At 53.5% G+C, this 27,470-nt stretch overlaps 1 protein-coding gene across 1 annotated transcript in view; it reads right to left on the bottom strand.

Moving 5' to 3' along the window:
* Positions 1–6,534: 6,534 nt before the first annotated feature.
* Positions 6,535–27,470, bottom strand: part of EPPK1 (epiplakin 1) — a 35,148-nt gene continuing 14,212 nt past the window's right edge. Inside the window, exons 2-4 of the mRNA XM_087703532.1 lie at positions 27,195–27,208; positions 24,867–25,015; positions 6,535–9,253 (exon numbers count right to left, since the gene is read on the bottom strand). Coding sequence (XP_087559658.1) covers positions 6,545–9,253; positions 24,867–25,015; positions 27,195–27,208 — 2,872 coding nt within the window. The 3' untranslated portion in view covers positions 6,535–6,544. The remainder of the gene's footprint in view (positions 9,254–24,866; positions 25,016–27,194; positions 27,209–27,470) is intronic.

The following is a 27,470-nucleotide window of genomic DNA, read 5'->3' as shown; positions in this document are numbered from 1 at the left end:
GGCCGACGTTCGCTGCCCCCGCCGGAGGGCTCCGGTGTTTATGGGCTGGTTGTGGAGGTCCACCCTCGGTTGCTCTTAGGGGACGAGGCTGCCCCTTGCCTTTCACGTGGGGTGGGGTCTCAGTCCCCGAGGCTGCTCAGACCGGGCCTCTGGTGGTGGCCTGCAAGGGCCTCTGTCCCGGGGGTGTTCTGGGCAGCCGACCTGCCCCCACCCGGGAGGCCCTGCTGGGTGGGTCCCTGGGGACAATGGGTCCCTGGGCTTGTCCCCAAAGGCCTGACAAGGAAGGCGGACGGTCCCTTGGGAGAGGAGAGAAGCTGTCTCGAGATCACCTCCCCAGATCTGAGGAAGCCGCTTTGCTCTGCCTGCAGACAGGAAGGGTCGCGAGGGGAGCCCCGGGGAGGATCTAAGCGCATCTTCTCCAGGATCCCTCCTTCTAATGCAGGGCTGTCAAACGTCTTTCCGTTGAGGGCCCCTTCAGGGTTGTGTTTGATCTGGGGGAGGGCAGGGTGGACGTGGCCAGCTCAACCTCACCCGTGTTGGGGGTCTCTGTGGTGGCCTGAGTGCTCTGCCAGTGAAATGGGCTCCGGAGCTCCTTTTTCACTGGCAAGGGGTCACAGGAGTCCGTGGCGGCAGTCGGGAGTCCATTTTCGCTGGCAGAAACACAGCAGGCCAGTCCTTTGCTCTTCCCAGGGGCCGGATCCAGCCCTCAGGCCTTGAGTTTGAGACCCCTGTTCTAATGGAACGGGGGAGGGGATGGCAGGCATTGCCAATCCCACCAGCTCATCCGGCAGAACACTCTACTCTTCGTGAACGGTTACGGCTCTGGTGGAAACATCTGAAGCCCACCCACCCACCCACCCCACACAACCCCATGGCCGCAGACTGTTACCTGCCCTTCCCTGGTGATGTTGCCTCAGTTTACAAATGGCTCCTATTTAGCTGGTTGTCCACTAAGCCTCCAAGATCCCTCTCAGGGTCCCTGCTATTAAGAAACTGGTTTCACCCAATCCGTCCTTCGGGTTTCTCTTGCCTCAGTGTAAGACTTTTCTCTACATTGAATTTCGTTTTGTTAGAGAGGGTCCAGGATTCAAGTCTGTCAAAATCCTTTTGGATCCTGAGCATTTTGGGATGGTGGCTATTCCTGTCAGCTTCCTATCTGCAAATTTGGTAATTTCTCCTTCTATTCCCTCACCCGTTTATAAAGATATTGAAGAGAATTTTGATGGGTCGGCCCACTGGCACTTGTAAAGGCAAGAGCAGCCCAACTGAATGTGGGAGGGGGGGTGTCAGAGGAGCAGGAAGTGGGGTGCAACGGCAGGGTGGGGGGAAGCCTCCACCCCTTCCACAGCCATTATATGCCCGTGTTCACCCTTTGCCTGGGCTGAAGGGCGGCAAATGGGGGGACACCCCTCCCCAAAATAGTCTGTATTGGGAAGGGGCCACCGGCCAGCCTTGAGGTTCAGAGGGCAAGCCGACCCCGCCCGCGAGGCTCAGCATCCGGCGCGGGTCGCGGGGGCAGCCCCTTGGCATAGCTGGATTGCCCCTCCGGCCCTGCTGCTTCTGGGGCCCGCTCCGCGCAGCGTCCATTGCTCTCGCAGCCGGGCGGTGAGCTGGGCCTCCAGGGCGGCGGCCAGCCCGGGGACAGGGAGGACCCTATGCACAATTGAGCGAAGCTTCCCACCCCTCGCTCGCCGCCGCCTTATTTATTTCTTGGGTTCGCCCCGCAGGAGACGCCCGAGCTGAGCTTCACCGTGGCGGCTCCGGCGCCCGTTCCTTGCCCACCTCGCTAAGCCCAGCGTCCGCAGCAGCCACCAGCCGACCCCAACACGCGGCGGCGTGTGTCGGGCAACGCGGGGCCTCACTAGGCTGCTGCCTCGGCCTCCGGCACCGACGGCTCGCGCTCTCTACCCGCGCAGGCGGGAAGCGCTCGGGCATGCAGCCGCGCACGGGGGCTGGGATCGCACGCGCGCCGACCCGCGGAGGGAACGGCCAGCCCCGCCGATGGCAAAGGCGGCAGGGTTCAGAGGGGTTGAGTGGGGACGCCCCGCTGCCTTCCTGCCAACCCTGCGAGCTGCCTACCGGCAGTCGGGGCCCTTTTGAAGGCAGCAGGCCCGGAAAGGCCGCAGGCAGCGCGCTCCTGAGTCTCGGGGGTCTCGGGCGCAGCAGTCGCTTCTGCTACTGACCGGGCAGCTGGCTCGGGCGCGCTGACCCTCAATCCACCGGCCGCTCTTTTCCCCGATCGCCTTACTCTCGCTGTTAGCATCGCGTTATTTTAATTTTGGCTCTTTAGGCGCTTTACAGATGGTTTAAAACACGATAATAAAATGAAGCGTGAATAAAATCGGGCAGAGATGGCGGGACTAAAACCTGGATGGAAAGAAGTGAAAACAACCCAGGTGGGGGCCTTTCAGATCCGTGGTGGTGGGGGGACTCATTCCGGGGAGAGGCGGAGGGTTCAACGAGCGAGAGGGGCCTTCCCTGCACGTGGGCTGCGGAGTGGGCGCGTGCGGGGAGGGGGAGAGGCTCAGGGTGGAAATTGAGGCAGGAGAAACCCGGCTCTCTCCCTTGAGGCTAAATGCCTGGGAGGGGGGGGGAGGTGTCAGCTGACCAGAGAAATCTGAACTGTGGGCCATGGTAGGGGAGTGATTAGGGCGCAGTACTGCAAGCTACTTTTGCTGCTTGATGGCTGCCTGCAGTTTGGCAGTTCGAATCTCACCAGACTCAAGGTTGACTCAGCCTTCCAGCCTTCCGAGGTGGGTAAAATGAGGACCCGGATTGTTGGGGTCAAGAGGCTGACTGTGTAAACGGATTAGAGAGGGCGTGAAGCGGGATAGGCAGTAAGTCTAAGGGCCATTGCTCTTTGGATAGGCTGCTTCTTTCCACAGGGCAGCAGAGCAGGCTGTGCAGGTGGCCCCTCTGGGCCCAGGGCTGCCCAAGATGACCTACTTTGTGATCCGTCCACCCCATCTTCTATTCAGGAGGTTAAAGAGGCGGTGCTTCCCCTACCTGCACGGAGGCTGAGTTTCTGTGGTCTCCCCAGGCCCAGCCCTGCCCTCCAACACCTTTGTGGGTAATGGATTAACCTGTGGTAGTGGCTAAAACCCCAAAGGAATTTGGTAGCAGCTTTTCTGACTCTCGCATTTTATGGCAGAATTGGCAGAAACTTTCATGAATTTCCTCTCCTCCCGCAACCATATTTGGGAATTAGAAAAGATTTCACTGGGCTCCTCCTCCTGAGGGGAAGGCAAGGCTTCCGTCACTGCAGTGGCTGAGAAATTGGATTGAGACAGGCAGCCTGCAGAAATGGAAAAAAACAGGCCCATAAATAAAATGAGGGGGGCTGATGGAAGGCTCCCTGGCCAGTCTGGCACATTGGCACTGCTGCATGGCAGGCAGCACCCGGGCTGGGGCTGGTAGCAGGCACCTTCCCAACCCCTTACCAGGCTGCCCTCTTGTGGGGAGGGGGTCTGGGACCCTTAGAGTCCTCCTTATCATCAAGCCCAGGCAGCAAAACTTTTTCTCCGCAGTGGTGAATGAAAAGGTGCAAGAGTCCAAAGGATGCCTGAGGGGGCTCTCTTGGTCTTCAGACATCCTCCCTTTTCTGTTGCAGCTCCGACCCTGTGGAACGATCTCCCCGCTGAGATCCGTACCCTCACCACCGTCCAGACCTTCCGCGCAGCCCTCAAGATCTGGCTCTCCCAGCAGGCCTGGGGATAGGTTCCTAATTCACCCGCCCGAGTGTTTGATTGTTGAACGAAAGTTGCGTTTTACTATTTTTTTCTTTGTTCACATTTTGTTTTGTTTTTGATGTTGCACTTCCCTCCCTTGTGATTGTGAGCCGCCCTGAGTCCCCTCAGGGAAAAGGGCGGCCTATAAATTTTAATAAATTCTAATTCTAAATTCTAATTCTAATTCAAATTCTAATTCTAAAATTCTAATTCTAATTCTCCCCCCCACCTTTTGATCACCCCCCCCCAAAGCAGGCTCCCTTCCTATTCTGCTCTTTCATGGAAGCCTTCCCTCTTCCCTTTCCTCCCTCCTTTCCCTTTCCTCCTCCCTCCCTCCTTCACTTTCCTTCCTTCCTTCCCCACTCCAGCTCCCTCCTGCTGGAATGAGCTCCCTTTGGTGGCAGGCAAGGAAGAGGTCCGGCAGAATGAAGGGGTGCTGCAGCTGCGGAAGAGCAGCTCTCTGGGTGTGCCTCTTTTCTGGAAATATCACCTCTGCCCTGCCTGCTCTGGGGCCTTTGATGTGGGTCAGCCCCACCCGAGTCCCCATTTCCTTGTTTTGCTGCTCTAATTGCATCTGGGTGGGGGACCACCCAGGAATTCCCGGGTTGTGGCTGGGAAGCATCAGCCACAGTGGCCCCCGAGCTGCAGGGAGGCTCCCCTCACCTGGAACATTCCGGTCCTTCCTTTCCAGGACTAGGACTGGCTCCTGCCCAGGCTGAGCATCCTTTGGGGCTGCTGGTCAGCTTTTTGCTGCTGATCTTCCCCCATAAACACAACACACACACACACACCATGAACCCCAAAGAGACATTTCTGGGGTGGCTCCCTCCCCCGCAACTCCCAGCCCCATCCCTTCTCCTGTGGGTTGGGGATGTTCAGCTTAGGAAAGGCAGAAACAGGCAGGAAGACGGTTAAGATGGCACAGCCCCCTCCAATATACAACGGGTGAAGGACTCCCCCCCCATGGGACAGCCTGCCAGAAAGCCTCTTCTTGCCGGGGCTTCTCAGAAGGGAGGTCGGGGAGCAGCTGCTGCCAGCCAGAGATGGCATTCAGGGTGATGGGCTGCAGCACCTGAGGGACGCCTCTCCTTGGGCCACACTGGCTGGGGCCCCCACCGGAAGATGTAGCTGAGCTCAGGGTGGCCCAGACACATTCCCCAGGAGGGGGTCAAAGGCTGGATGGTGAGAAAGGGGGCGGGGCGGGGGGGCTGGAAGATGCAAGCAGCCTTTGCAGCAGTGGGGGGCTCTCCCTGCACCCCCTGGCCTGAGAGAAATCAGCCCTCGATTTGCAGACGGGAGGGGTGGGGGCTGGCCAGCGGGAGGACGCATGCCAGAATCTTGAAAAGAGGAAGCAACAAATCAGTTATCCACATCCACTTTTTATTGGCAGAGAGCAAAACTAAACAGACTGTTTCACAAGGCAACAAACCCCTGACACCCCCTTCTCCCCCCCCCCGCACGTCACAGAACCGCCGCAGTGCCTGTGCTCCTGCTCCTCCTTCACTGGCTGCTGCTCCCGGGTCACCTCTGCAGCTCCCGCACCAGCTCTGGGCAGAGGCCCCAAGAGGGAGTCCCTGGTCCCCTGCCTGGCTCTGTCCCAGGGCAGGTAGAACCTAGAGCTGACTTAAGGCTGCCCCTCCCAACACAGGGGCTTGATAGGACGCTGGGGGAGTCACCCACGGGTCGGCTTCTTTTGGTCCCACAAGTGGACATGCACAAAGCCCTCGCAGGTCCGGCCTATGGCCCACCCTCATTCTGCCCCACCCGGGCGGCCAAAGGCTGCATTGCGCTTGCCAGGACAAGTGAGCAGCGGCCATAGTCGGAAGGAGAGACCTCTTCACAGAGGGTGCAGCAGATGCCCAGCCCAGGGGGTGGGGGGCTTGCCCAGTCCCCCAAACCAGGCAGTGGAGCAGCGGGTGATGAAAGCAGGCAAAGGGTGCCGGGTGGATCCCCTTTTGCCAGCAGGATGGGGACCTCTACTGCCCAATCCCAGCCTGCCTGGGCCACAGTGCCTGGCCCTGGGCCCTGGCAGGACCCTCCCTGAGGCAACGGGACAGCGGTGCCCCCAACAGGAACAAGAGCCTAAGAGCTCCCCCATCCCTCGCAGCCACCTGGCCAGAGAGTTAGCAGAGGTCAGGTTAATCCTCCACCTGGGGGGCTGACCAGGATGGTCCCAAGCACACTTGGGTCTCTACAAAATCTCTGGGAGCAACCCGGGGAGGAGGCTTGACCCACAGTCTCAGGACTGAGCTGAAGGCTGACTGACCCAAGAAACAGGCATCCCTCCTGGCCAGCCCCAGCCAAGGTGAAGGGGAGGCTGCCCTGACCCCAACCCTGCCAAGCAGACATGGGCAAAGATATAAGGCCCGCCACCACCGCCACCGCCACCCCCCCCTGGTCAAGCTCTCCCACCTAACGGACCTAGGGGCAGATACGTGCCACGTGGAAGCCTCAGCCCAGGGCACCAAGGCACATGCCTGCCTTCCCATAATGTTTGGTGCCCAAACAAACACAACGGTGGCTTAACACGGTGCGCCAAGATGATGCTCCTCTTCCCTGCAGATGGGTGATCCAGTCCCTTTCAGTCTAGCCGAGCACATGGCACCCAGCAGCCTATGGCCCAGCCTCTCACTGGTTGCCTGGATCAATCGCCGTCTCTGACCGAGAACATCCTCCCTCCTCCTCCCTCAGCAGTCCCTCCCCCCCCCCCAGGCACTTTCCCTTCAGGGCTGCTTGTCAGTGTCCTGTCCCACATCTCCCCCCCCCCCCACCCAGCAGTGGAAGTAAAACTCTGTGCTGGGGGATCTGCCCGTTGCTCATTCCGGCTTTTGCTCGGCTCCTTGAACCACCGTGGTGGTCATTGTGACCTCGCTGTAGGTCACCTTTCCGTTGTTCTGGGCTTCTTGTTCCTGGGGCCCCAGGAGGTCTTGCATGGAGGCCCTGGGGGGCCCAAACATCATGTACGAAGCCTCCCGGGGCAGCAGGGGGAAGAGGGGCGGGATGCTGAGCATATTCCTCTGGCTGTGGGCCTCTGTGATGAGGGCAGTGAGGGCAGCCAGCAGATCCTGGTTGTTCAGCGCCCCTGTGGCATATTTGGCCAGGAGCTCCTGCCGCTTGGCGTCCGGGACGTAGTTGGAGAAGAGCAGGTCCCACACGGTCACCCTCCGGCCTTGGAACTCCCCTACGGGAAACTCAAAGGTCAGGCTTTCCATGGTCCTCTCCCTGAGCCTCTCGGCGGAGACCTCGGCCACCCCGGTTTCCTTCAGGCGGTGGCCCGGAGGGCTGCTTCCGTGCCGGTCTTCTTTAATCTTTTCTTCACAAAGTTTGGTTACCACCGTTGTGACGATGGTTTCCATTTGGTCAGCTGAGAGAATCCCGATCCTGTACAGCTTCAGGACTTCCTTCCTCTTCTTCTCTGGGAAGTACCTGGAGTGGAGCAATTTCCAGAGAGAGACCTTCTGCCCAGCGAATTCCCCCACAGGGACCTCCACCATTCTCGATTTCAAGACCTTGTCCTTCTTCTTCTGGTCCTCGTCACCACTGTCCTCATCGTCATTGTCCTCCTCGTCCTCCTCGTCCTCCTCCTCCTCTTCTCCCTCAAACGACACCGTGGGAGGGCCAAGCGAGCCCCGGGCTGAAGCCTTTGTGCCAGTTCTGGAAGGGGTTTTCTCCAGGGTAGAGAAGAGGTCGTGCAGGGATGCCAGGATGGTGAGCGTGGAGGCCATCTCCTGCACGGTGAAGGTTCCTTCCCTGTACCTCCTCAGCAGCTCCTCCCCTTTGTCTCTCGTGATGTACTGAGAGGAGAGAAGGTCCCACACAGACATCTGCTGCCCCCGGAACTCTCCCGCAGGGATGATGACCATCTTGGCCTTCAGCAAGTCGTCGGCCTCCTGGGAGGCGGAGGAGGAGCTGGAAGCTGCCGCCACCTGCTTGCTCCCTGAGGCTTCCTGGCTCCGACCCTTAATCCTCACCATGAACCTCTTCCTGCTGGCCTCTACTTTCTCCAGGGTGCTCCTCACGGCTTCCACCATCTGCTTGGGGCTCAGCACCCCTGAGCCATAGAGCTCCAGCAGCTCCTGCCTTTTCTCACGGGAAAAGTATTTAGAGAAGAGGAGATCTAGCACAGACACGTTTTGTCCTTTGAACTGGCCGGAGGTTACCGGGATCTGGATCAGCTTTAAGGATTGCTGCACTTGGGTGTCGTGGGACTCACACCGACTCTCGTCCTCCTGGCCTGCACCCAACATTTTGGCCTTCTCTTCCTCCACTTTGGCCACAATGGCAGTAACCACCACTTCCATCTGGTCCACCGTGAGGACGCCGGTTGCAAACAGCTTCAGGAGTTCCTTCTTCTTCCCTTTAGGGATGTACTTGGAATGGAGGAGGTCCCACACGGAGATCTTGTGTCCAGCGAACTCCCCAGCCGGCATCATGACCACCCTGGACTTCAGGATCTTTTCTATGATCTCCCTCTCAGAGCTGCAGCGGCTTTTGTCTCTCTCGCACAGAGGCATCATTTGGATGGGCTTCGACTTGCTTTTCGTCTCCGCCTCGTCAATGATGGAGGTGAGCATCTGCGTCATCTCCGGAAGGGTCACGGAGCCAGATTTGAACTGCTTCAGGAGCTCCTTCCGCTTGCTCTGGGGGATGTACCTGGAGAAGAGAAGGTCCCACAAGGAGACTTCCTGGCCCTGGAAAATCCCCGCCTGGACCTTCACGGTGGCAGACTTTAAGGACTTCCGTGCGTTCTCGTCCAGGTGGACGCACCCCTTATCCATCACCTGGAACATCAGCAGCCCAGTGTCCGAGTCCAGGATGCATCGGGGCAGGAGCTGCAGGTAGGTGAGGTTCTCACGGGCATTGGGGTCAAAGCACCTCTTGGTGTGGTTGGCCGGGTTGGAGATCAGGTGGAAAATCTCAGCATCCAGGTACCCCCACTTGTAGGCCACTTCCACGGGGAGGCGGTGGCTGTGCATGGGGTGGATGAGCCCCCCCGTGGCCACCTGGGCTTCCAGCAGGCGGATGCCGTGGTCCTTGATCAGGAGGCCCTTCCTCATGGCCTGGAAGAGGGAGATTTTGTTCCCTGAGAAGGGATCCGTGTAGCCGGTCACGGCTTTCTCGGCAATCAGGAGCGTGTTGAAGTGGTCCCGGTCCAGCAGACCCGCGTTCTTCGCATCTCTCACCGAGAGCAGCCGGTTCTTGGCACAGTCCACGATGTAGCCAGAGGCGGCCTGGTGCTCCAGCAGGGCCAGGCCTGTTCCATGCGTGAGGAGGCCCCGGTGCATGGCTTGTCGGATGCTCAGCTGCTCCCGGCCAGGCTCCTTCAGGATGCCCGCGATGACCTGATCCTCCCGGGGATCCATCAGGTTAGGAAAGGGCCAGTGGGCTTCTTCACGGACTTGCATGATGGGGGCTCCCTCTGGACACCCCGAGGCAGAGCGCTTGTCTCCTGGCATCACTTGGACCTGGATGCAGATATCACGCTGTCTCTGGGGACGGGCGAGGGCAGGCGGTGGCAGATGGGTCTGTAGGGAGAGAAAAGGCCAATGGGCTCGGTCAAGGGCAGGCCAAAGGCAGCTCAGCCTCCACTTGGGCCCCTGGGCCGCCTCCCCAGGCCGGTCCGGCCACAAGCGGGCAAATCCTTCACCCAAAAGCTCAGCCGAAAAGTCATCACACACCTGGCAGGGTTTCTGGCCACCTTTTTCCCCACCACCCTTTTGTGCCACGTGGCACAAAGCCAAGGGCTCCCCAGGCCACGGGTAGCAGGCGCAGGGCCCACCCCTGGAGCAGGGCCAAAGCAAGGCGACCCCTGGACCTGGGCCGCCTCCTTGGGAAATGTGCCCCTCCCGGGCCTAACGCCCCAGCTTCAGCCTTTGCCCAGCCGGCTCCCGGCCCCTCCCAGCCTGTCTGGGCGGCCCAGCTTGCCCCGCATACCTCAGCCATACTAGTAGGACGGTGGCCACTCAGCTGCTCCTCTGTGGCAGGTTCTCCAGTAGAAGGGCAACTGGGCAAAGGGCCCCTTGGCAAGAGGGCTCAGCCCAGCCGGGCAGGAAGCTGAGTGGGTGGTCAGGCATCCACCACCCCCTTTTGCTCCCAGCACGGAAGGTGTTTGTGCCACGGCTGGAAGGGCCAGTCGAGCCCCAGATGCTGCCAGCTCACCTCTTGTCATTGCTCTAATTGCTGCCTTGTGGGGCATGACTTACCCCGTTTGGCTCCGATTGCACCCAAATTGGCAACCGGCTGCTTCCCTTCTGAGCTCATTCCTCAAGGCAGCTAATTGCGGCTGGGATCCCTGACAAACAGCTGCCCTGAAAGTAGTTGCAGGCCACAGAGGGCACCATGGGGGGCACCCCCAGCAACGGAGCTCTGCGCTTGCGTCTGTGCACGCACACGCACACACACACACACGCACACGCCAAGGCCAGCACTGCCAGCAAGCAGCAGCCCTGTGCTCCTTCTCTTCTGGACGGGCCTGGGGCCCATTTCCTCAGCCTCCCCCCCAACCTTTGCAGGGCCGCTGAGCCTCCCCATTAGGGAGTGAAGCACCAACCCAGAGGGACCCAACTCTGGGGCCTCTGTGGGAGGGTCTCATGGGTGGAAGGGGGGGGCGGCACAAGAGCCACTTTTGGGCTGCATAATGAAGATGATGGGGGGGGAGGCTCTTGGACCAGCTGCCTGGGAAAGTGACAGGGGCTTGGCCCATCCAGGAGTCTGTTTTGGACGGTCCTCGATCCATGTTTGGGGGAGGCGTGAGCTCTCCAGCCCCAGGCTGGTTCCTCCAACTGGCAACCGGCCACGTGAGGAAGGCTGAGCCTCAGCCCTGTAATGACGCAGAGCGCTTCCCTGCTGGCGGCCACGGTTGTTGTGGCTGAACCCCAGACAATTATTTTGGGGAAGCAGGCTGAGGAGCTGGATACCCTGCAGGGCAGTGAGGCACCCGGATTCCAGGCTGCAGCCCTAATTGCCACTTGGGAGGGAAGGAGGGAGGGAGGACGTGGGGCCGGGTGTCTGTCCTGGGGCAGAGGTGGCCTGACACAAGGGGGAGGGGGCTGCTGCAGAGGAAGTGACACACCGGTAGAGCAGCAGCAGCAGCAGCGGGGCAACTCAGGTGCTTCTTGGCCCCTAATTGTGGAGTGGGAGGCGGGAGCAGGGGCCCGGCTCTCCAGAGGCTTCTCCGCTGCCTTCCGAGGAGCCCGGGGCCGTCCCTGCAGAGCTGTCAGGAGGGGGCAGCCAGCCTGGCCCTGAGCCCCCTCAGAGTTACCTCCCCCTCCCCTGGGAAGAGTCTGTGGGAACCGGGGCTCTCCCGGGCCAAGGGACCTTCTCTTTGGAGCGCTGCCGCCTCCCGTAGTTCGGAAAAGCGGCGCGCCTTTCGCGGTGCACGTTCCACTCCGCGCAGAGAGGCTTCTGGTCCCAAGACCGGCCGGCCGGCGGCCGGGTCTGGTCTCTGGCGAGAGGGCAAGCGGGACATCCCCAGCACCGCAGTCTCAAGAGGCACCTCAGCTCTCGCCCCACTCGGCCCTTCCTGGGGGGGGTGGGGGGGCAGGAAGCGCGACCCCGGGGCCGGGATTGGACAAGGGGAAGGTGGAGGTCCCCAAGCGCGACACCCCTCGCCCCCCCCCCCCGGCCTTACCTGCAAAGGCTGCTCCGGGCGGCTGGTTTCTGTTCTGCTGCTGCTCCGACGGCGGCTCGACGGCTTCCCTGCTCGGCCGGCTCGGCCTCACTTTAAAAGCGCGCCCCATCCCAGCCCCGGGGTGATGCAGCGCCGGTCCGCCGATCACGTGCCAAACCCTCCTCCCGCGTCCCTCCCTCCTCGCTCGGGAGAGCGGGGTGTCGGCCCGGCCGAGGTCCACGGCTGCTGGGAAGCTGGGAGCTTCGGGATTCGGGCTGCCACCTTGCGAGGTCCGGGCGAACCGAAGCTCATCCCCGCTTGCCTCCCTTCGCGGGGCGAGCGGGAAAGCCGCACGGGGGTCCAACCCAGCGCCTCTTTTGGAGCGACCTGCCACAGAGAGGAGGAAGGGCGGGGCGCGGGCGGGGGGTCAGGACAGCCCTCCGGCCAGATAACTAAGCCGCGCCTTTCTCTTCCACTGGCTGCCCCCCGTGGGGAGGCCGGGTGGGGAGGGAAAGTAGTCGGGGGGGGGTGGCAAATAAGCCGAGCCGGCCGGTTGTTTGGATGCTCAGTCTGGGATGCCTCTAGGGACACAGATCCAACTGCCCCCTTGATTGGGGGGGTGGGTTTCTGCAGTAAGTGCGCCCCTCTCAGCCTCACATTCTCAAGCTAGAGGAGATGTTTGACGGTTTCTTGGGAAGGTGGTGGTCAGCTCCAGATGCCGAAGGCCCGAGAGCAAAGGCAGGGGCGAGCAGCTGGTCCCCTCTGGCAGCACAATCCCAGCTCCCCCCCCCATCAAGTCCACCAGACAGAGCCTAGGCTAGGGAAGGGGTTTTAGCCCTACAAGAGGGGAGCCTGTCAGCTGGAAGCCAAATGCAGGCAGAAGCAGCATTAAAACAGGGGAGCTGGTGTAGGTCTCCCCCCACCACAAACGCCTTCTTTTAAAAAAAAGTTTTTATTTTTTTCATTTTCATAACATATAATCACATGTATACTATTACATAGCCAATATCGTATTGTATTATTAAATGTTTACATCAATTCATCTTACCATCAACTCCCAGAAACGATTATTGGCTCTTCTGCTCTTCATACACCATATTTGTACCTTATCCATCACTTTCTTCTCCTTCTCTCCTCCCCCCCACCTCCTTTCTTCCCTCTGTCATCCTTTTCTACTTCCCTTTCCTCTCCCCTTCTCCTCTCTCCCCTTTCCACTCCTCCTTTCTCTCCTCCTCTTCCCCCCCCCGCCCTCTCTCCTATCCCTCTCTTCTTCCCTACATTTTATGTTGATGGTATTTATAATTCCTTTTCAATATACTTATTTCATTTTAACATATATCTTCCTCCTTTTTTTAAACAAATAGAACAAAAAAGTATACATATATAGTAATCATATTTTTAAACCCACCCTCCAGCCTATTTTGGGTCGAGATGTAGACCTGGTTACAATTTCCAGCTATTCTCATCATTATGTTTATATAATTATGCTTCCTTACACGCTCCATATTTGTAGTTCCGTCTTTATAATCTCAATAATTTCCCATTGTAAGTATATTTCCTGTTCCCTCTCCATTTTTCCATATCTTGACAGGTTACCCTTAATTGTCTTTAAATAACAATGCTTACTGTTCAATGTTCACTACAATTCCCTTAATCTGCTATGTAGAACAACAAGCGGTCCACGCCTCACTTGGTCCATCATCTTAAAAGTTCTATGATGTAGGTCCATGTTTCATATATTTTAACCATGCTTAATTGCCCTTCTATTGTCATATTCAACCAATTAGCAACTCAGTTTAATTATCATGTATAAAAGTGGAGCCAGCTTTTTGTGCAGTCATGTTGCCATGCTGCCGCCCCGGCTCCGATTCAGAGGGCAAATCTCTGACCTATGAGGGCCCTGTTGCACTCCCTCTGGGTCTGATGAGACCCTGCCCCTTCTTCTCCCCCCCCCCCCACTCCAGGGAGATTCTGATCCAAAAACGGATCTCGGAGACAGTTTGACAGACAGGGTTCATGTGAGCCTCTTCAGAGCTCACCTCCCCCACGTCTGTCCAGCTGCAGAACTTCAGGTCGAATCCTCCACAAATGCCCTCTTGAGGAAAGATCACTCATCCCCTTCTTTTTTTAAGAAACTTTTTTTTTAATTTTCATTTTCATATAAGTATCCACAAGTATACCATTACATCTTAACAAACACTATTATGTATTATCCAGTATTATATCTCACCATCTACCCACAACTCTCAATTGCTCTTCTGCTTTCCGTACACCGTATTATACCCTGTTCCACAATAGCACTATCTCCTCTCCCTCTCTCCTTCTTCCTACCTCCTTCCTTCCCTCTACCATCACTCCTTTCTCTTCTCTACTTTCCCTTCCTTTCTCCTTCTCCTCTCTCTTCTTTCCACTCCTTCTCTCTCTCCCACTCTCTTCCTCACCTCTGCTTCCTTCTCTCCTATCCCCTCCCTTCCCCTCCTTTCCCCTCTTATCCACTTGGCTTACGTGGTATATTTCAGAATCTGAGCAGACTCCATTTAATATTGAGGGTATTAATAGACACATTCCAGTATTTGTCTTTCATGTTAATAATTTTACATACATCCTCCTTTTAAATGTATACATATAACAATTCCATTATTATTCCCCTCCCCCCCCCAAGTGCGTATTTTTTGGACAGTGTGGGCCAGGTTCAAACATCATTTCACATAGTTTTAAATCATATCTACATTTCCAACTATCACCAAAATATTATTACACAGTTGGACATCATTAGATGCCCATAATTTTCTTTTTTTATATAAAAAAGTTTTTTATTTTTCCCTTCAACTTTATTCTTAAATATACATTCTTATAATTGTTATTTAACATTTAACATTTTCAGATCATTTTTCCGCCTGTATATTTACATTTTCATACTTTCTTATTTCTCCTCCCCCTGATTTAATAATGTGTCATCTGAGTTATTTGGGTTTTTTTAATTAATTTTTTTTATTTTTAAACCAACAAAAACGAACGAAACATAAGACACATACAACCTTCTTCCCTTTCATTTAGCGTGTCGTTTGGTTACAAGATTTTGTGCGTCTCTTCCATGGTCACCACTTACAATTATATATCGAATCACAAATTGTCCCTTAGATAAACATAAGTACATTATTAGCGTTATATATCAATTATTCAACTCCAATTATTATTCCTTCATTTTAAACAGAGTATTCTATATGTTAAAATCATACATAAAAACATAATTCCATTACATCGTTCTAATCTGTTTAACAATGCTGAACCTTTATGGGATTGTATGTATCATTTTACTATTCTTAAAATAAGAAAAAAATCTCCAACATTTTCCATTACCATGATTTTTATCTAACCGTTGATAAAACAAATCCCAAACCTTGTAAAATTGTTCATCTTCTTGTAGAAAATGACAGGGCTTAGACGTTTCGGGATGCAAGGAGAGGTTTATTGGCAGCCAGGTTCAGAAAACTAGAACAGAAGACTAGCATTGCAAGTTCTGAACCACCTCCATTTATCGAATCACGCGTTCTTATACACTCTCAAAGGCAGCGTAGCACGGAAACACTTAACTCCTTTCTTATTGGTTGCCTTGAGGAAAGAAGCCTTACAAGTAGATATTGTCTGTCTTCTCCTTTTGTCTTGGGCCATAGGTACTGGCTACACGTGTCTCTATGCGAACTTTAGCTGAACCCTGTGGTTTTGGGCTTTTGCCATAAGAACTTTTACTGGAACCTTTACTGGACTTCTGTGGTTTAGGGCTTATGGCATTTTCCTTCTGCCACGTCTTACTCTTATATTTTAATTCACATTTTATCCTGCTTTATCCCCCCCCCCCTAGACTCCATTAATACCTACAATTGAGTCTAGGCCATGACAGAGTTTTTGATTAACAATTCAAGCATGCAGAACACCCGTCAGCGAGAGAGAAAAGAAATACACATAGAATAATCCTTAGGGCTTCTCTTCCGGAAGCAGTTTCTCCACTCCCAAGACTGCAAGTTGAACATACGTGCCAGTATCTGAAATTTCATCTTCATCATCCTGATGTGGTCAATAAAGCTTTCCATCAGAATTAATTCCTTTTCAACCCGTATTTCCTTTACGGACCTCGTAACGAGTTGCTTGAATAGGGGTTATTATATGGAAGGAAAAAAGGCCAGGCTCGCGATCCCACATAGCAGAAGAAACAGCATTTGTTTAATCCAACCTGATCCTACAGGGTCCCTCGCAGTCTTTGCCCAATTGAGGATGCTTGGTCCCGCAGTTGTTGTTGTTGTTGTTTTGAGAACTTTTTTTATTGTTTCAGTTAAACAAAAAAAAAATATCTTTCGTTACATCTTGTTGAAAGCGTATCGATTGGTTACAAATATATTCCGTGCGTTTCTTCCACAATCCTTACATATGCTTCATTCAAATCAGGTTGTACATTTTAAGTCAAGAAAGAAAAGTTATGTATTTTACTATCCCTGTACCTTAATTCTCATTTGGTTACCATTGTTTAAACATGTTTTTATCTAGAATCATTTATATTAGAAGACACAACCACCTACTGGCATTCATTTGCAATTTCAATAGATCTCCAATAACATTGCACCTTTATGACATATTCTAAAATTAATTCGGTTAAGTAAGATATCTAAGCATCTGTCTCCCCCCCCCACCGGTAACCCACCTGTATGTATCATTAAATATTGTCCATTAATATTTCATTGTTATTATTGTAGTTAACTAAAGGTTATTTACTGTTTATCTCACCTCTCCTCTCCAGGCTCACACAATATTATAACTTTATAGCCGTCTTTAAACAATGATTTATTAATAAGATTTATAGGACTTTTCCCTCAATCCTAAATTAGTTAATTACGTGCTAAGAAAATAAACATTAGACATCTAAGACAATCTAAGAGATATTAACATTTCTACTTGACAATCACCCAAAATATACATTAGCATTTCTATGGCCTGGTTATTTATCCTAACTAGGGTTATTATTTCTCTATTAGTATCATAGTAAATTTATGTTAATGAATAAACATTCAATGGTAATCTAAAACAGGTACTAAAATCTTTACCTAATTAACTAGCTTTTTCCCATCAACTAGCATTAACACCGACCATTGTTATGATGGACATAAGCTTCCCGCTACCCCCCTTGAACACTGCTGGCTGCCCCCCCCCCGTTCATCTCCCCGTTCCATCTCCCCATGATGTCATCCCGTTTGATGCCACACTCTCCTCTATGTTACACTGCGACAGAACTTTATTCCCTTCGGGAACCCCCCCCCCTTTCCCGGGGATGGCCGCCTTGCCTATCAAGACGCTTCCTTCATGACGGATCAGGATCCCGAGAGGTGGCATGCGAAGAGAGAGACTTCTTAGGGGTTTTTTACAGGGTTTTTAAAATAAAATTTTAAGGGTGGGGTGGGGGGTTGATACGGATGGCTCAGACAGGCTTTTGGGGGGGGGAGTCTGCCAGGGCACAGTCCAGAGCTAACTAATGGGCACGGGTCGGGAGTGCTGGGAAGGGTTGGGATTCTGGGGGAGACATTAAGCCATTCCATTGGGGGGGTTCACCATCTCCACTGTTTGTGGGAGAGGCAGATATGGTGGTGGGGGCCGAGGGCCAAATTATGTTCGGGGGACGCGGGTTCGCTGTATAAGAGCGATCGCGCGTTCCGACCCTCATCACCCTTCTCACACCCCTGGGTGTTCGGGATTACAGGACCCTGGTCTCCGGCTGGTGTCGCTTAACGTCACGTCCGTGGTACATAAGGCTCCCCTCATTTACGACCTCATACAAGAGGGTAGAGCGGACCTGGCGTCCATTACGGAGACCTGGCTGAGCCATGAGGGGATGTTCCCCTTAGTGAATTATGCCCACCAGGCTTCCGGGCGTTTCACCAGCCGAGAGCCCAGAGCAGGGGTGGGGGGATGGCGGTGGTTATTAGGGAAAGTCTCAGACCTCATGAGGTCACTGTGCCTCAGATAGGCGGGTGTGAGTCCCTTTTTGTGAAATGGGGCCTTGGAGTTCAGGTGGGCCTTTTTGTTATGTACCTGTCTCCCTGCTACGTTCCATCGGCCCTGCCGGAGCTGCTGAATATGTTAGCTGGATTGGCGGTTGATTTCCCCAGGTTTATGATCCTGGGGGATTTCAATCTGCCTTCCATTGGCAAGACATCCGAGTCAGCTCAGGAGTTCATGGCTTCCATGACGGCTATGGACCTAACTCAGTTAATTCAAGACCCCACCCATAATGGGGGACACACGCTCAACCTGATTTTTGTCTCTGGGCAATGGATGAATGATCTAGATTTAGGGGATGTTTCTATCCAACCCTTGTCATGGTCGGATCATTTCCTCATCAGGCGTGACTTCCATACTGCTACCCCTCACTGCAGGGAGGTGGAACTGACTAGATGGTTCCGCCCCAGGTGCCTGATGGACCCTGAAAGGTTCCTGATGGAGCTTGGGACTTTTCCTGAATCCCTTGCTCACAACTCGACCGAAGCCCTAGCGGAAGCCTGGGATAGGGCGGCCACTGGGGTTTTGGATCGTTTTGTGCCTTTGCGGCCTCTGACTCGGTGTTGATCCCGGATAGCTCCCTGGTTTACTGAGGAGCTCTGGGAGATGAAACATCGGAAAAGACGCCTAGAGAGTGGTTGGAGGGCCAGCCGGTCTGAATCTGATCGAACACTAATAAGAATTCATATTAAATCCTACTTAGTGGCAATAAAAGCGGCAACATTTTTCGGCTCTTATCACATCCGCAGATAACTGCCCAGCCGCCCTGTTTAGGGTGACCCGCTCCTTACTTAACCAAGGAGCTAGGAAAGACCCCTTGCAGGGCAGGGCTGAAGAATTTGTTCAGTATCTGCAGGATAAAATCGCTCAGATCCGGACAGGCTTGGACTCTGACTGGGTAGATTCGGGCAAGTCGACGGGGATGAATCTTGTGGAGACCATCTGAGTTTGACCCTGTGACCCCCGAGGGCATGGACAGGATTATGGGGAGACTCAGTGCTGCCACTTGTGTGCTGGACCCGTGTCCCTCTTGGTTAGTCTCGGCTTCCTGGGAGGTGACACGAGGCTGGCTCCAGGCGATTACCAACGCTTCGTTGAGAGAGGGGTTCTTTCCTACTGCCTTGAAGGAGTCGGTGGTGAGGCCCCTCCTTAAGAAGCCTTCCCTGGACCCAGCTTCTTTAGCCAACTATCGTCCGGTCTCCAACCTTCGCTTTGTAGTGAAGGTTGTTGAGAGTGTGGTAGCACGTCAGCTTCCCCAGTTCCTGGATGAAGCTGTCTACCTGGATCTGTTTCAGTCGGGTTTCAGGCCCGGATACAGCACAGAGACGGCATTGGTCGCGTTGGTCGATGATCTCTGGTGGCCCAGGACAGGGGCTGCTCCTCTGTCCTGATCCTGTATATGAATGAATAAATGAATGAATGAATCCTATTAGACCTCTCAGCGGCTTTCAATACCATCGACCATGGTATCCTACTGCAACGACTCGGGGGGTTTGGGAGTGGGGGGCACCGTTTTGCAGTGGTTCTCCTCCTACCTGTCGGATTGGTCGCAGTTCATGTTGACTGGAGGACAGGGATCGACCCCGAGGTGCGTCACTTATGGGGTGCCCCAGGGGTCGGTTCTCTCACCCCTCCTGTTCAACATGTATATGAAACTGCTGGGAGAGATCATCCATGATTTTGGGGTACGGTATCATCAATATGCTGATGATACCCAACTTTTCATCTCTACCCCAAACCACCCAAACGATGCCCTCGACGTGATGTCCCGATGCCTGGAGGCTGTGCGGATCTGGATGGGGAGGAACAGGCTCAAGCTCAATCCCTCCAAGACGGAGTGGCTGTGGTTCCCGTCATCCCAATTTGTGCATCTTGTTCCATCTTTGATGATAGGGAGAGAAATTTTAGCCCCCTCAAAGAGGGCCCGCAATCTGGGAGTCCTCCTGGATACGCGGCTTAGTTTAGAAGAACACCTGACGGCCGTGACCAGGGGGGGCCTTTTACCAGGTTCGCCTGGTACGTCAGTTGAGCCCCTTCCTGGATCGGGATGCTCTGTGCACAGTCACTCCTGCCCTCGTCCTTTCTCACCTGGACTACTGTAACGCTCTCTACATGGGGCTGCCCTTGAAGAGCACCCGGAGGCTTCACCTAGTCCAGAATGCGGCTGCGCGGGTTATCATGTGGGCACCTAGGTGCTCCCATGTTACACCCCTTTTAGGCGGCCTGCACTGGTTGCCGGTTGTCTTCCGGGTGCCATTCAAGGTACTAATTATGACCTTTAAAGTGCTCCATGGCTTAGGCCCAGGATACCTGCGAGACCACCTACTGCCACCGGTAGCCTCCCACCGTCCAGTGCGATCCCACAGGGTTGGCCTCCTCAGGGTGCCGTCAGCCAGCCAGTGTCGGCTAGCCACCCCCAGGGGGAGAGCCTTCTCTGTGGGAGCGCCTGCCCTCCGGAATGAGCTGCCCCCGGAGCTTCGCATAATCCCCGTCCTCCGGTCCTTCCGACGCGCCCTCAAAAGTTGGCTTTTCCAGCAAGCCAGCCTGGCCTGAACAAAACAAAACAAATTATTGATCATTGTTAATTTTAATTTGAATTTTCTTTAAAATGTCATTGTTAATTCTAATTGGGTTTGTTTGGGATATCGTATTGAATACTTTCTAACTTTTGTAGTATGTGTTTTTTTTTTAATGTTGTAGGCCGCCCTGAGTCCTTGGGAGAAGGGCGGCATATAAATCTAATAAACCAAACCAAAACCAAACCAGTATCTTTCCAGTAACAAAATGGTCTTTCCTGTCTCGCCAGCTATTGTGTCGATTCTCTGTCCAGGACCTTTCCAGGGTTTAAGACTTCTCTCCGCACTTTGAAGCTTAAACGATCTCTCGCGTGTGGTTTTGTTGCCCTTGAGTTGTTATTAGTGTAATAACAACGCATGTGCGGTTTGGAATGGCGACCGGGCTTTTTCGCTCCACATTAACCTAGCGAAAAAGCACCGGGGAGCCTCCAAACGGACCGCAAAAACTATTGGAAACAGCTCCTGGGAGAGCCCAAGAGCTGCGGAACCTACAGGACCTGCTGAAATCCAGAGGCTCGCATTTTCGTTATACCGGCAGCCCGGGTTATCTAGCTGTGCGAGGACGGCGGCGACGGCGGCGCGCGGCGGTGAGAGCGGCGCGCGGGCGTTCGGAGCCTCCCCTACCACTTTACCATCTGTGGTTTTCTGGAAGCCCCTGGTGCTGCTAGTGAGCCCCCTGGCCAATTACCTGCTGGCCCCTGGTCCTATTAGTCGTCCCAGAGTCGTCCCAGAGCAGCGGAACAGCAGCTGCTGAAGTTGGAAGGGAAGCGTGGAGGAAAGCATGGAGGAAATGGCGGCGCCAAACAGCTGACTCACAGCGTTACATTTTTACATCCTCCTTTCCGGACTTTGCTGGAGCTGAGTGATTGTGCCTGTGTCTGTGAGTCTTGGTGGCTAGTGAGCTGAGAGGGGCTAAATTTCTAACTCAGTTTACTTTAAAGTAGGGGGCTGTCGGAGGCTATATTGATTAGCTGTGCTTGCTGCTGTCCTAGACGCCCCCCCCCCTCGGATCTATCTCTGCTCACTTTATTATCAGTTACCTGCCTTATTATCTATCATCTGCTGTTTTACTATTTACCATCATTGTAGCCCCTCCGGACCTTGCTCCCTGCTCACTTAATCATTAGGAGGAGTAAGACTGTGGCCAACTGGCAGGGAGCGATAGAGGATGGCGGCTGCAGGGACAAGGACTGAGCCCCGAAAATATCAGCATTTTTCCTTCCATTTGCAAGAGCGGTGCAAGTCAGTCTTGATCTCTGGTCTCCTACATTGGGGCCTTTATACATCGTTGGGAAAGAGACTTTGGAATATACAGCCCGCTAACCTCCACCAGTGGGGTAGGACTACATGGTTACCGTTCACGAACTTTGGAACTTTACATTTAATCTTGTTCATATATAGCCACCTTATACACTACGTACTTCTAACTTGGTGGCTAAGGACATTTTCCCAGGACATAAGAAGAAGGGAGAGGAGCAGACCATCGCTTCCTCCACTGTTTCCATATTATTATATATTATAGCTGCGCAATTTTAAATAGTATGCTGAGTGTATGGGAGTTGGCTGGATTTGAATGAATGGCCCACTTTTAGTAATTGTTACCCTTGTATTTTATATGTTTTAAATTTCTACGTGGGAATTGTTAGTGTGGATAAATGAGAATGTTTGACTCGGAGGACCTGCTGGGGAAGGCGGGGGGTACTGGGGTGGTTGGGGGGACCATGGACATGGGAGTGGGTCGGAGCATAGCGGTCGTGACAGGGAGAGGCAGATATGGCGGGGACCTTAGGGCTGGCCATTACCGGGGAAGGAGGGTTCGCTACATTACAGAGATCCCTCCTTCCGGCCCTAGGAGTCCCACTCCAAGACCAGATGGCGCGAGTAGTCAGGACCCTGGTCTCAGGCTGTTGTCGCTAAATGCCAGGTCTGTTGTTCATAAAGCTCCCCTCGTCCGGGACTTAATTACTGACGAGAGGGCAGACCTGGCATGTATTACTGAAACCTGGCTGGGCACAGAAGGAGGAGTCCCCCTTGTAGAGATGTGCCCAGAGGGATTTCAGGTGCTTCATCAGCCGAGAGCCCAGGGAAGGGGTGGCGGTGTGGCTATTGTAATCCGGGAGTCTCTGTTACCTCGTAGGGTCCCTGCTCCGGAGCTTGTCGGGTGTGAGTCTCTGCTGATAAAGTTGGACCTCAAGGGTCAAGTGGGTTTGCTGCTAACGTACCTGCCTCCCAACTGCGTTGCAGCATCCCTCCCCTCGCTCCTCGAGTCAGTAGCCGAGCTGGCGGTTGAGTTCCCCAGGCTTATAGTTCTGGGGGATTTCAACTTGCCATCGCTCGGTGAACGCTCTGACGGGGCGCAGGAGTTCATGGCTTCCATGACAGCCATGGGCTTGACCCAAGTAATTCGGGGCCCAACCCACGCAGCGGGTCACATGCTCGACCTCGTATTCCTCTCGGAGCAGTGGATGTGTGATCTTGGTCTGAAGGGTAATGAGATCATACCCCTGTCGTGGTCGGACCATTGCCTACTGAGGCTTGACTTCCGGAGGCCATACCCCCACCGTAGGGAGGAGGAACCGACCAGGTGGTTCCGCCCCAGGCGACTTATGGACCCTTTGAGGTTCCAGACGGAGCTTGGGGTTATTCCTGATACTCTCGCCCACAGTTCGGCGGAGACTCTGGCTGCCGCCTGGTACTCGGCGGCGTCGGAGTCTCTCGACCGGATTGCGCCGCTACGGCCCCTCCGGGTCAGTGGATCCCGGAGAGTTCCCTGGTTCACCGAGGAACTCCGGGAGAAGAAACGCCGGAGGAGATGCCTAGAGCACCAGTGGAGGTCCGATAGGTCCGAGGCGAACCGAGCACTTTTAACTACCTGCACCAAGGACTATGTCCGAGCATTAAGAACCGCAAAAAGATCTTATATTTCTGCCTTGGTTGCGTCCGCCGAGTCGCGCCCAGCCGCCCTGTTTAGGATAACCCGCTCCCTCCTTAATAGGAGGGATGCGGGAGACCCCTTGCAGGGTAGGGCTGAGGATTATGCTCAATTCTTGGCGGACAAAGTAGCTCGGTTTCGATCGGACTTGGACTCCACCGCAGTAGGTCCAGCTGAGTCACAGGAGGATTACTTGTTACATCAGCTCTGGGTTGAGTTCCAGGAAGTTGCCTCTGGGGATGTGGACAAGGCCATTCGAGCTGTAAGTGCCTCCACTTGTATTTTGGACCCGTGTCCCTCCTGGCTGGTGGCTAACAGCAGGGAGGTGACACATGGCTGGATCCAGGCGGTTGTCACCGCCTCCCTTCGGGAGGGGCACTTCCCCGCCGTACTTAAAACGGCGGTGGTGAGACCCCTCCTGAAGAAACCATCGTTAGATCCAGCCATCTTAAACAACTTTCGTCCTGTCTCCAACCTTCCCTTTATCGGGAAGGTTGTTGAGAAGGTGGTGGCCTTTCAGCTTCAACGGGCCTTGGAGGAAGCTAGCTATCTTGACCCCTTCCAGTCCGGCTTCAGACCTGGTTACAGCACAGAAACCGCTTTGGTCGCATTGACCGATGATCTCTGGAGGGCCAGAGATGGAGGCTATGCGTCCATCCTGGTTCTCCTTGACCTCTCAGCGGCTTTCGATACCATCGACCATGGTATCCTTCTGCGACGACTGCGGGAGGTGGGAGTGGGAGGCACTGTTCTGCGGTGGTTCTCCTCCTACCTCTCGGACAGGTCGCAGTCGGTGTTGGTCGGGGGGCAGAGATCGTCCCTGAGGCCCCTAACATGTGGGGTACCTCAGGGTTCGGTCCTATCCCCCCTACTATTTAACATATACATGAAACCGCTGGGCGAGATCATTCGGAGGCACGGGATAAAATACCATCAATATGCGGACGATACGCAATTGTATCTGTCCGCCCCGTGCCAACTCAATGAAGCGGTGGACGTGATGAACCAGGGTTTGGAGGCCGTTAGGAACTGGATGAGTGCTAACAAACTGGTACTCAACCCGGATAAGACCGAGTGGCTGTTGTGTTTCCCCCCCAATAATTTGGCTAATATACCAACGCTTAGGCTGGGGGGTCAAATTTTATACCCCTCAGATAGGGTCCGCAACTTAGGAGTCCTCCTGGACCCACAGCTGACTTTCGATCACCAGCTGTCAGCTGTGACCAGGGGGGCATTTGCCCAGGTTTGCCTGGTCCGCCAGTTGCGGCCCTACCTAGACCGGGGGGCTCTCACAACAGTCACTCGAGCCCTTGTGATCTCTAGACTGGAATACTGCAATGGGCTCTACATGGGGTTGCCCCTGAAGTGCATCCGGCGACTGCAGCTAGTCCAAAATGCAGCCGCGCGAGTGATAGTGGGCGCACCGCGGTTCGCCCACGTTACACCTGTCCTCCGCGAGCTGCATTGGCTGCCTGTTGGTCTCCGGGTGCGCTTCAGGATACTGATGACCATCTTTAAAGCACTCCATGGTAGCGGGTCTGGGTACTTGAGAGACCGCCTTCTGCCGATTACCTCCCTAAATCGACCAATTAGATCGCACAGACTGGGCCTCCTCCGAATTCCATCTGCCAGTCAATGTCGACTGGCGACCACACGGAGGAGAGCCTTTTCTGTTGCCGCCCCGACCCTGTGGAACGAGCTCCCCATGGAGATCCGTACCCTCACCACTATCCAGACCTTCCGCGCAGCCCTCAAGATCTGGCTCTCCCAGCAGGCCTGGGGATAGGTTTCCAATTACCCGCCCGAGTGTTTGATCACTGAATGAAAGTTGTGTTTTATTATTTTTTCTTTGTGCACATATTGTTTTGTTTTTGACCTTGCACCCCCCTCCCCTGTGGTTGTAAGCCGCCCTGAGTCCCCTCAGGGAAAAGGGCGGCATATAAATCCCAATAAAACAAACAAACAAACAAACAAACAAGATTAATTTTGGTTGTCCGGTTGATTTCTGAATAGATTTGTCTTATTAACTCCATCTTTTTTGCTCTTTCTTTTTCTCCTACATCTTGGAGTTTGGAATGGAGCACCAAATTGTCAAAGTCACTTTTCCAGCTTCCCCTCTTTCCACCTTAACTCACGTCTACTCCATTTATAAGTTCATCTGAGTTCTTATCTTTGTTTTCTGTATTTCCATTCACTTCTCTAATTTCTGGGGCTGCAACCCCATCATCTATTTTTTGTGATACCCCATAGTCTGTCCCGTTTCTTGTCAAATCTCTCAAGTCCTTCTGAGATGTTTTGAAGTCCAGCCAAAATGTTTTGAATTATCAATTTTTCTTTATCTGAGTATTGCTCCATTTTTTAGAGAAAGGAAAAATATAAAGAAAAAGCAAGAAGAAGAATTTGGTACCATCTGCCACTCTGGCCTGTCACAGATTTTGAAGAATATACCTATTTTTATTTTAAATCTTAAGCAAACGTTCTTTTATGGTTTTCAAAAAAGAAGGGTTCTAAAGTTTTTCTTTCCTTTTCCAATTCTTGCCAAAATATTTTCCACACACACCACTGTTTGTGACCTTGGGTCTTTATCGGGTTTTAAAGAGACGTTCCGAACCCCTCCTGTTGCACAGTCAGTGTGGTCAGATAAGAGTGAACAAAGGTCAAAGCTTAACCAACCAGTCCAACTGTCAGCACCTCTCCATTTAGTAATTAGGAAAGAAGACCACGAGATTTCATTTGTAGAAAATCAAATGTACTTTTACTAATTAAAAATGGCTAAAGAGCGGTTGCGTAGCAAAGTCTGGTTAATTAGGCGCGAAAGCAGTTGATATATAGAATAGCCCATTCCACTCCCCCCTGGCATCATAGGCCCAGGCCAATCATAAGTCCTTCAAGTGTCAGGTGTGAGATAACTTCAAAAGGCATCACGAAGATGGAATGTCGGTGCCGTTAACCCAGGTGGGAAACATCCACACATGCGTAGTACGTCCATCCAAAGATCTCCAGAATCTTCCTCCAGCACAATAAGTAACCCCACCCAAATAATATGCCCTCCCTCCCCGTTTCAATGGCAGCTGAAGCAACAGCAAAGCAGAAGCTGACACCAACCCTCCTCTGGGTCAGAAATGCTGGTTGTGTTTATCTGCTGGGCCTTCATCTTATCATGCTATTCCAGTTGAGCCAGATCTTTGGGAAAAGACCAAGGCTACGATAGTCCTTGACAAGGGAGGAAGAGGGGGAACCAAAACGGCAGAAGCCCAGCTGCAAAGTGACTTGTATAATGTACTCAAAAGGATGGGGATTTAGCCGTCTCCCCATGGTTGGCCCCGTAGCCGTGGGTGTAAAAATCACAGGGTCACCCTCCTTGTGCATCAAACGTTTTATCAGGAACCTGGCATTCCTGTGGGGTCACTGTCAGAGGAACAGTGCCCATTCTGAAATGTACCTGGCCCCTAGGAAGACACTTGTGGACGTGAAATTAACTCACAGCATGTCTCCCTCTGCTCACAATCTCTTCCAACAGAAGGTCATTTCCTCGCTTCCGCCCCCACTCGTTTTTAACTGTTGGAAGGGGAGTTTGACTACTGGAAGATGCCCAAGGCCATTTCAGCCACTCCGATTCCCCGTTTGGCTTTCGATTCAATCCACTACGGGATTTTGTGTTTACTTTCCCCCTGGTGGTTAATTCTGTTATGTTAACCCCTACATTATTCTCTTTTCAGGAAATGTTTTTCTTCTGAGGAGAGGCCGCCTGTCAGGCCTGCAGCCAGATTCCTTTTTGGATCTTTGGCCTGCCACTCTTCTATCTACTAGGCAGTTTCTGTAGTGGGGAAATGGGAGGGGGATAGTAAGGAGTAGAATGTGATGTCACCAAAATAAAATTTCTTTTAGATTGCCAAGGTCATCCTTTGTCTTGGTGTCTCTGAACCTGACTGGAACTGGATGGGTGGAACTGCCAGCGTGGCAGTGGGAGATTGGACCATGGGATGGGCTTGTGGGTGTGGGGGCAAGATCTTGAACTCTCAACTGGGTGCGGAAAACCAGGAAGCCTTCAGATTCGGGTTTTCCCAGATGTGCCAACATGGCTCTCTTCATAAATTGGAGCTTTGAGTAATACTTTGCCTTGGAATCTGGTTTCATTTTGGATGTTATTTGGAATCCTGACACCCCCATACCTCTGTCCCCCCCTCCCCCTTTAGCCAGTCTAGGGAAGCAGCCTGGATCTGGAACACATTCCAATGCAGTCAAAGCCATTTTAACACATTTTCTTTCTTTTTATTGCCAGTAGAAACAGACAGTCCACTAACCGAGATTCACGTAGCTAAGTTGCAGCAGAATTGGAGTCGTACACAGTTAATCCCCCTCCCCCTCCCAAGTCCCCTACGGAAGGATATGGTTCACCTTGAACCCTCCCGTCTCTCGGGCAAATGGCTCCCCAGCCCTGTAGGCAGTTCTGAGCAGGGAGCCACCATTTTGCCTCCTGCAGGAACTGATTCAGCCTCTTGTGCTTTCACTGGTATCTGGGTTCTAGAAAGCCAAAGCCAGTGGGGTTCCCAGGAACAAACAGTGAGACGGCTGGAGAG

This window comes from Thamnophis sirtalis, unplaced genomic scaffold (assembly GCF_051295495.1).
Source record: "Thamnophis sirtalis isolate CommonGarterSnake01/CBP01778 unplaced genomic scaffold, rThaSir2_p1.2 scaffold_2, whole genome shotgun sequence".
Classification (NCBI taxonomy): Eukaryota; Metazoa; Chordata; class Lepidosauria; order Squamata; family Natricidae; genus Thamnophis; species Thamnophis sirtalis.
Note: the sequence above shows the minus strand (reverse complement) of the source record. Positions and strands in the feature narration are given on the sequence as shown.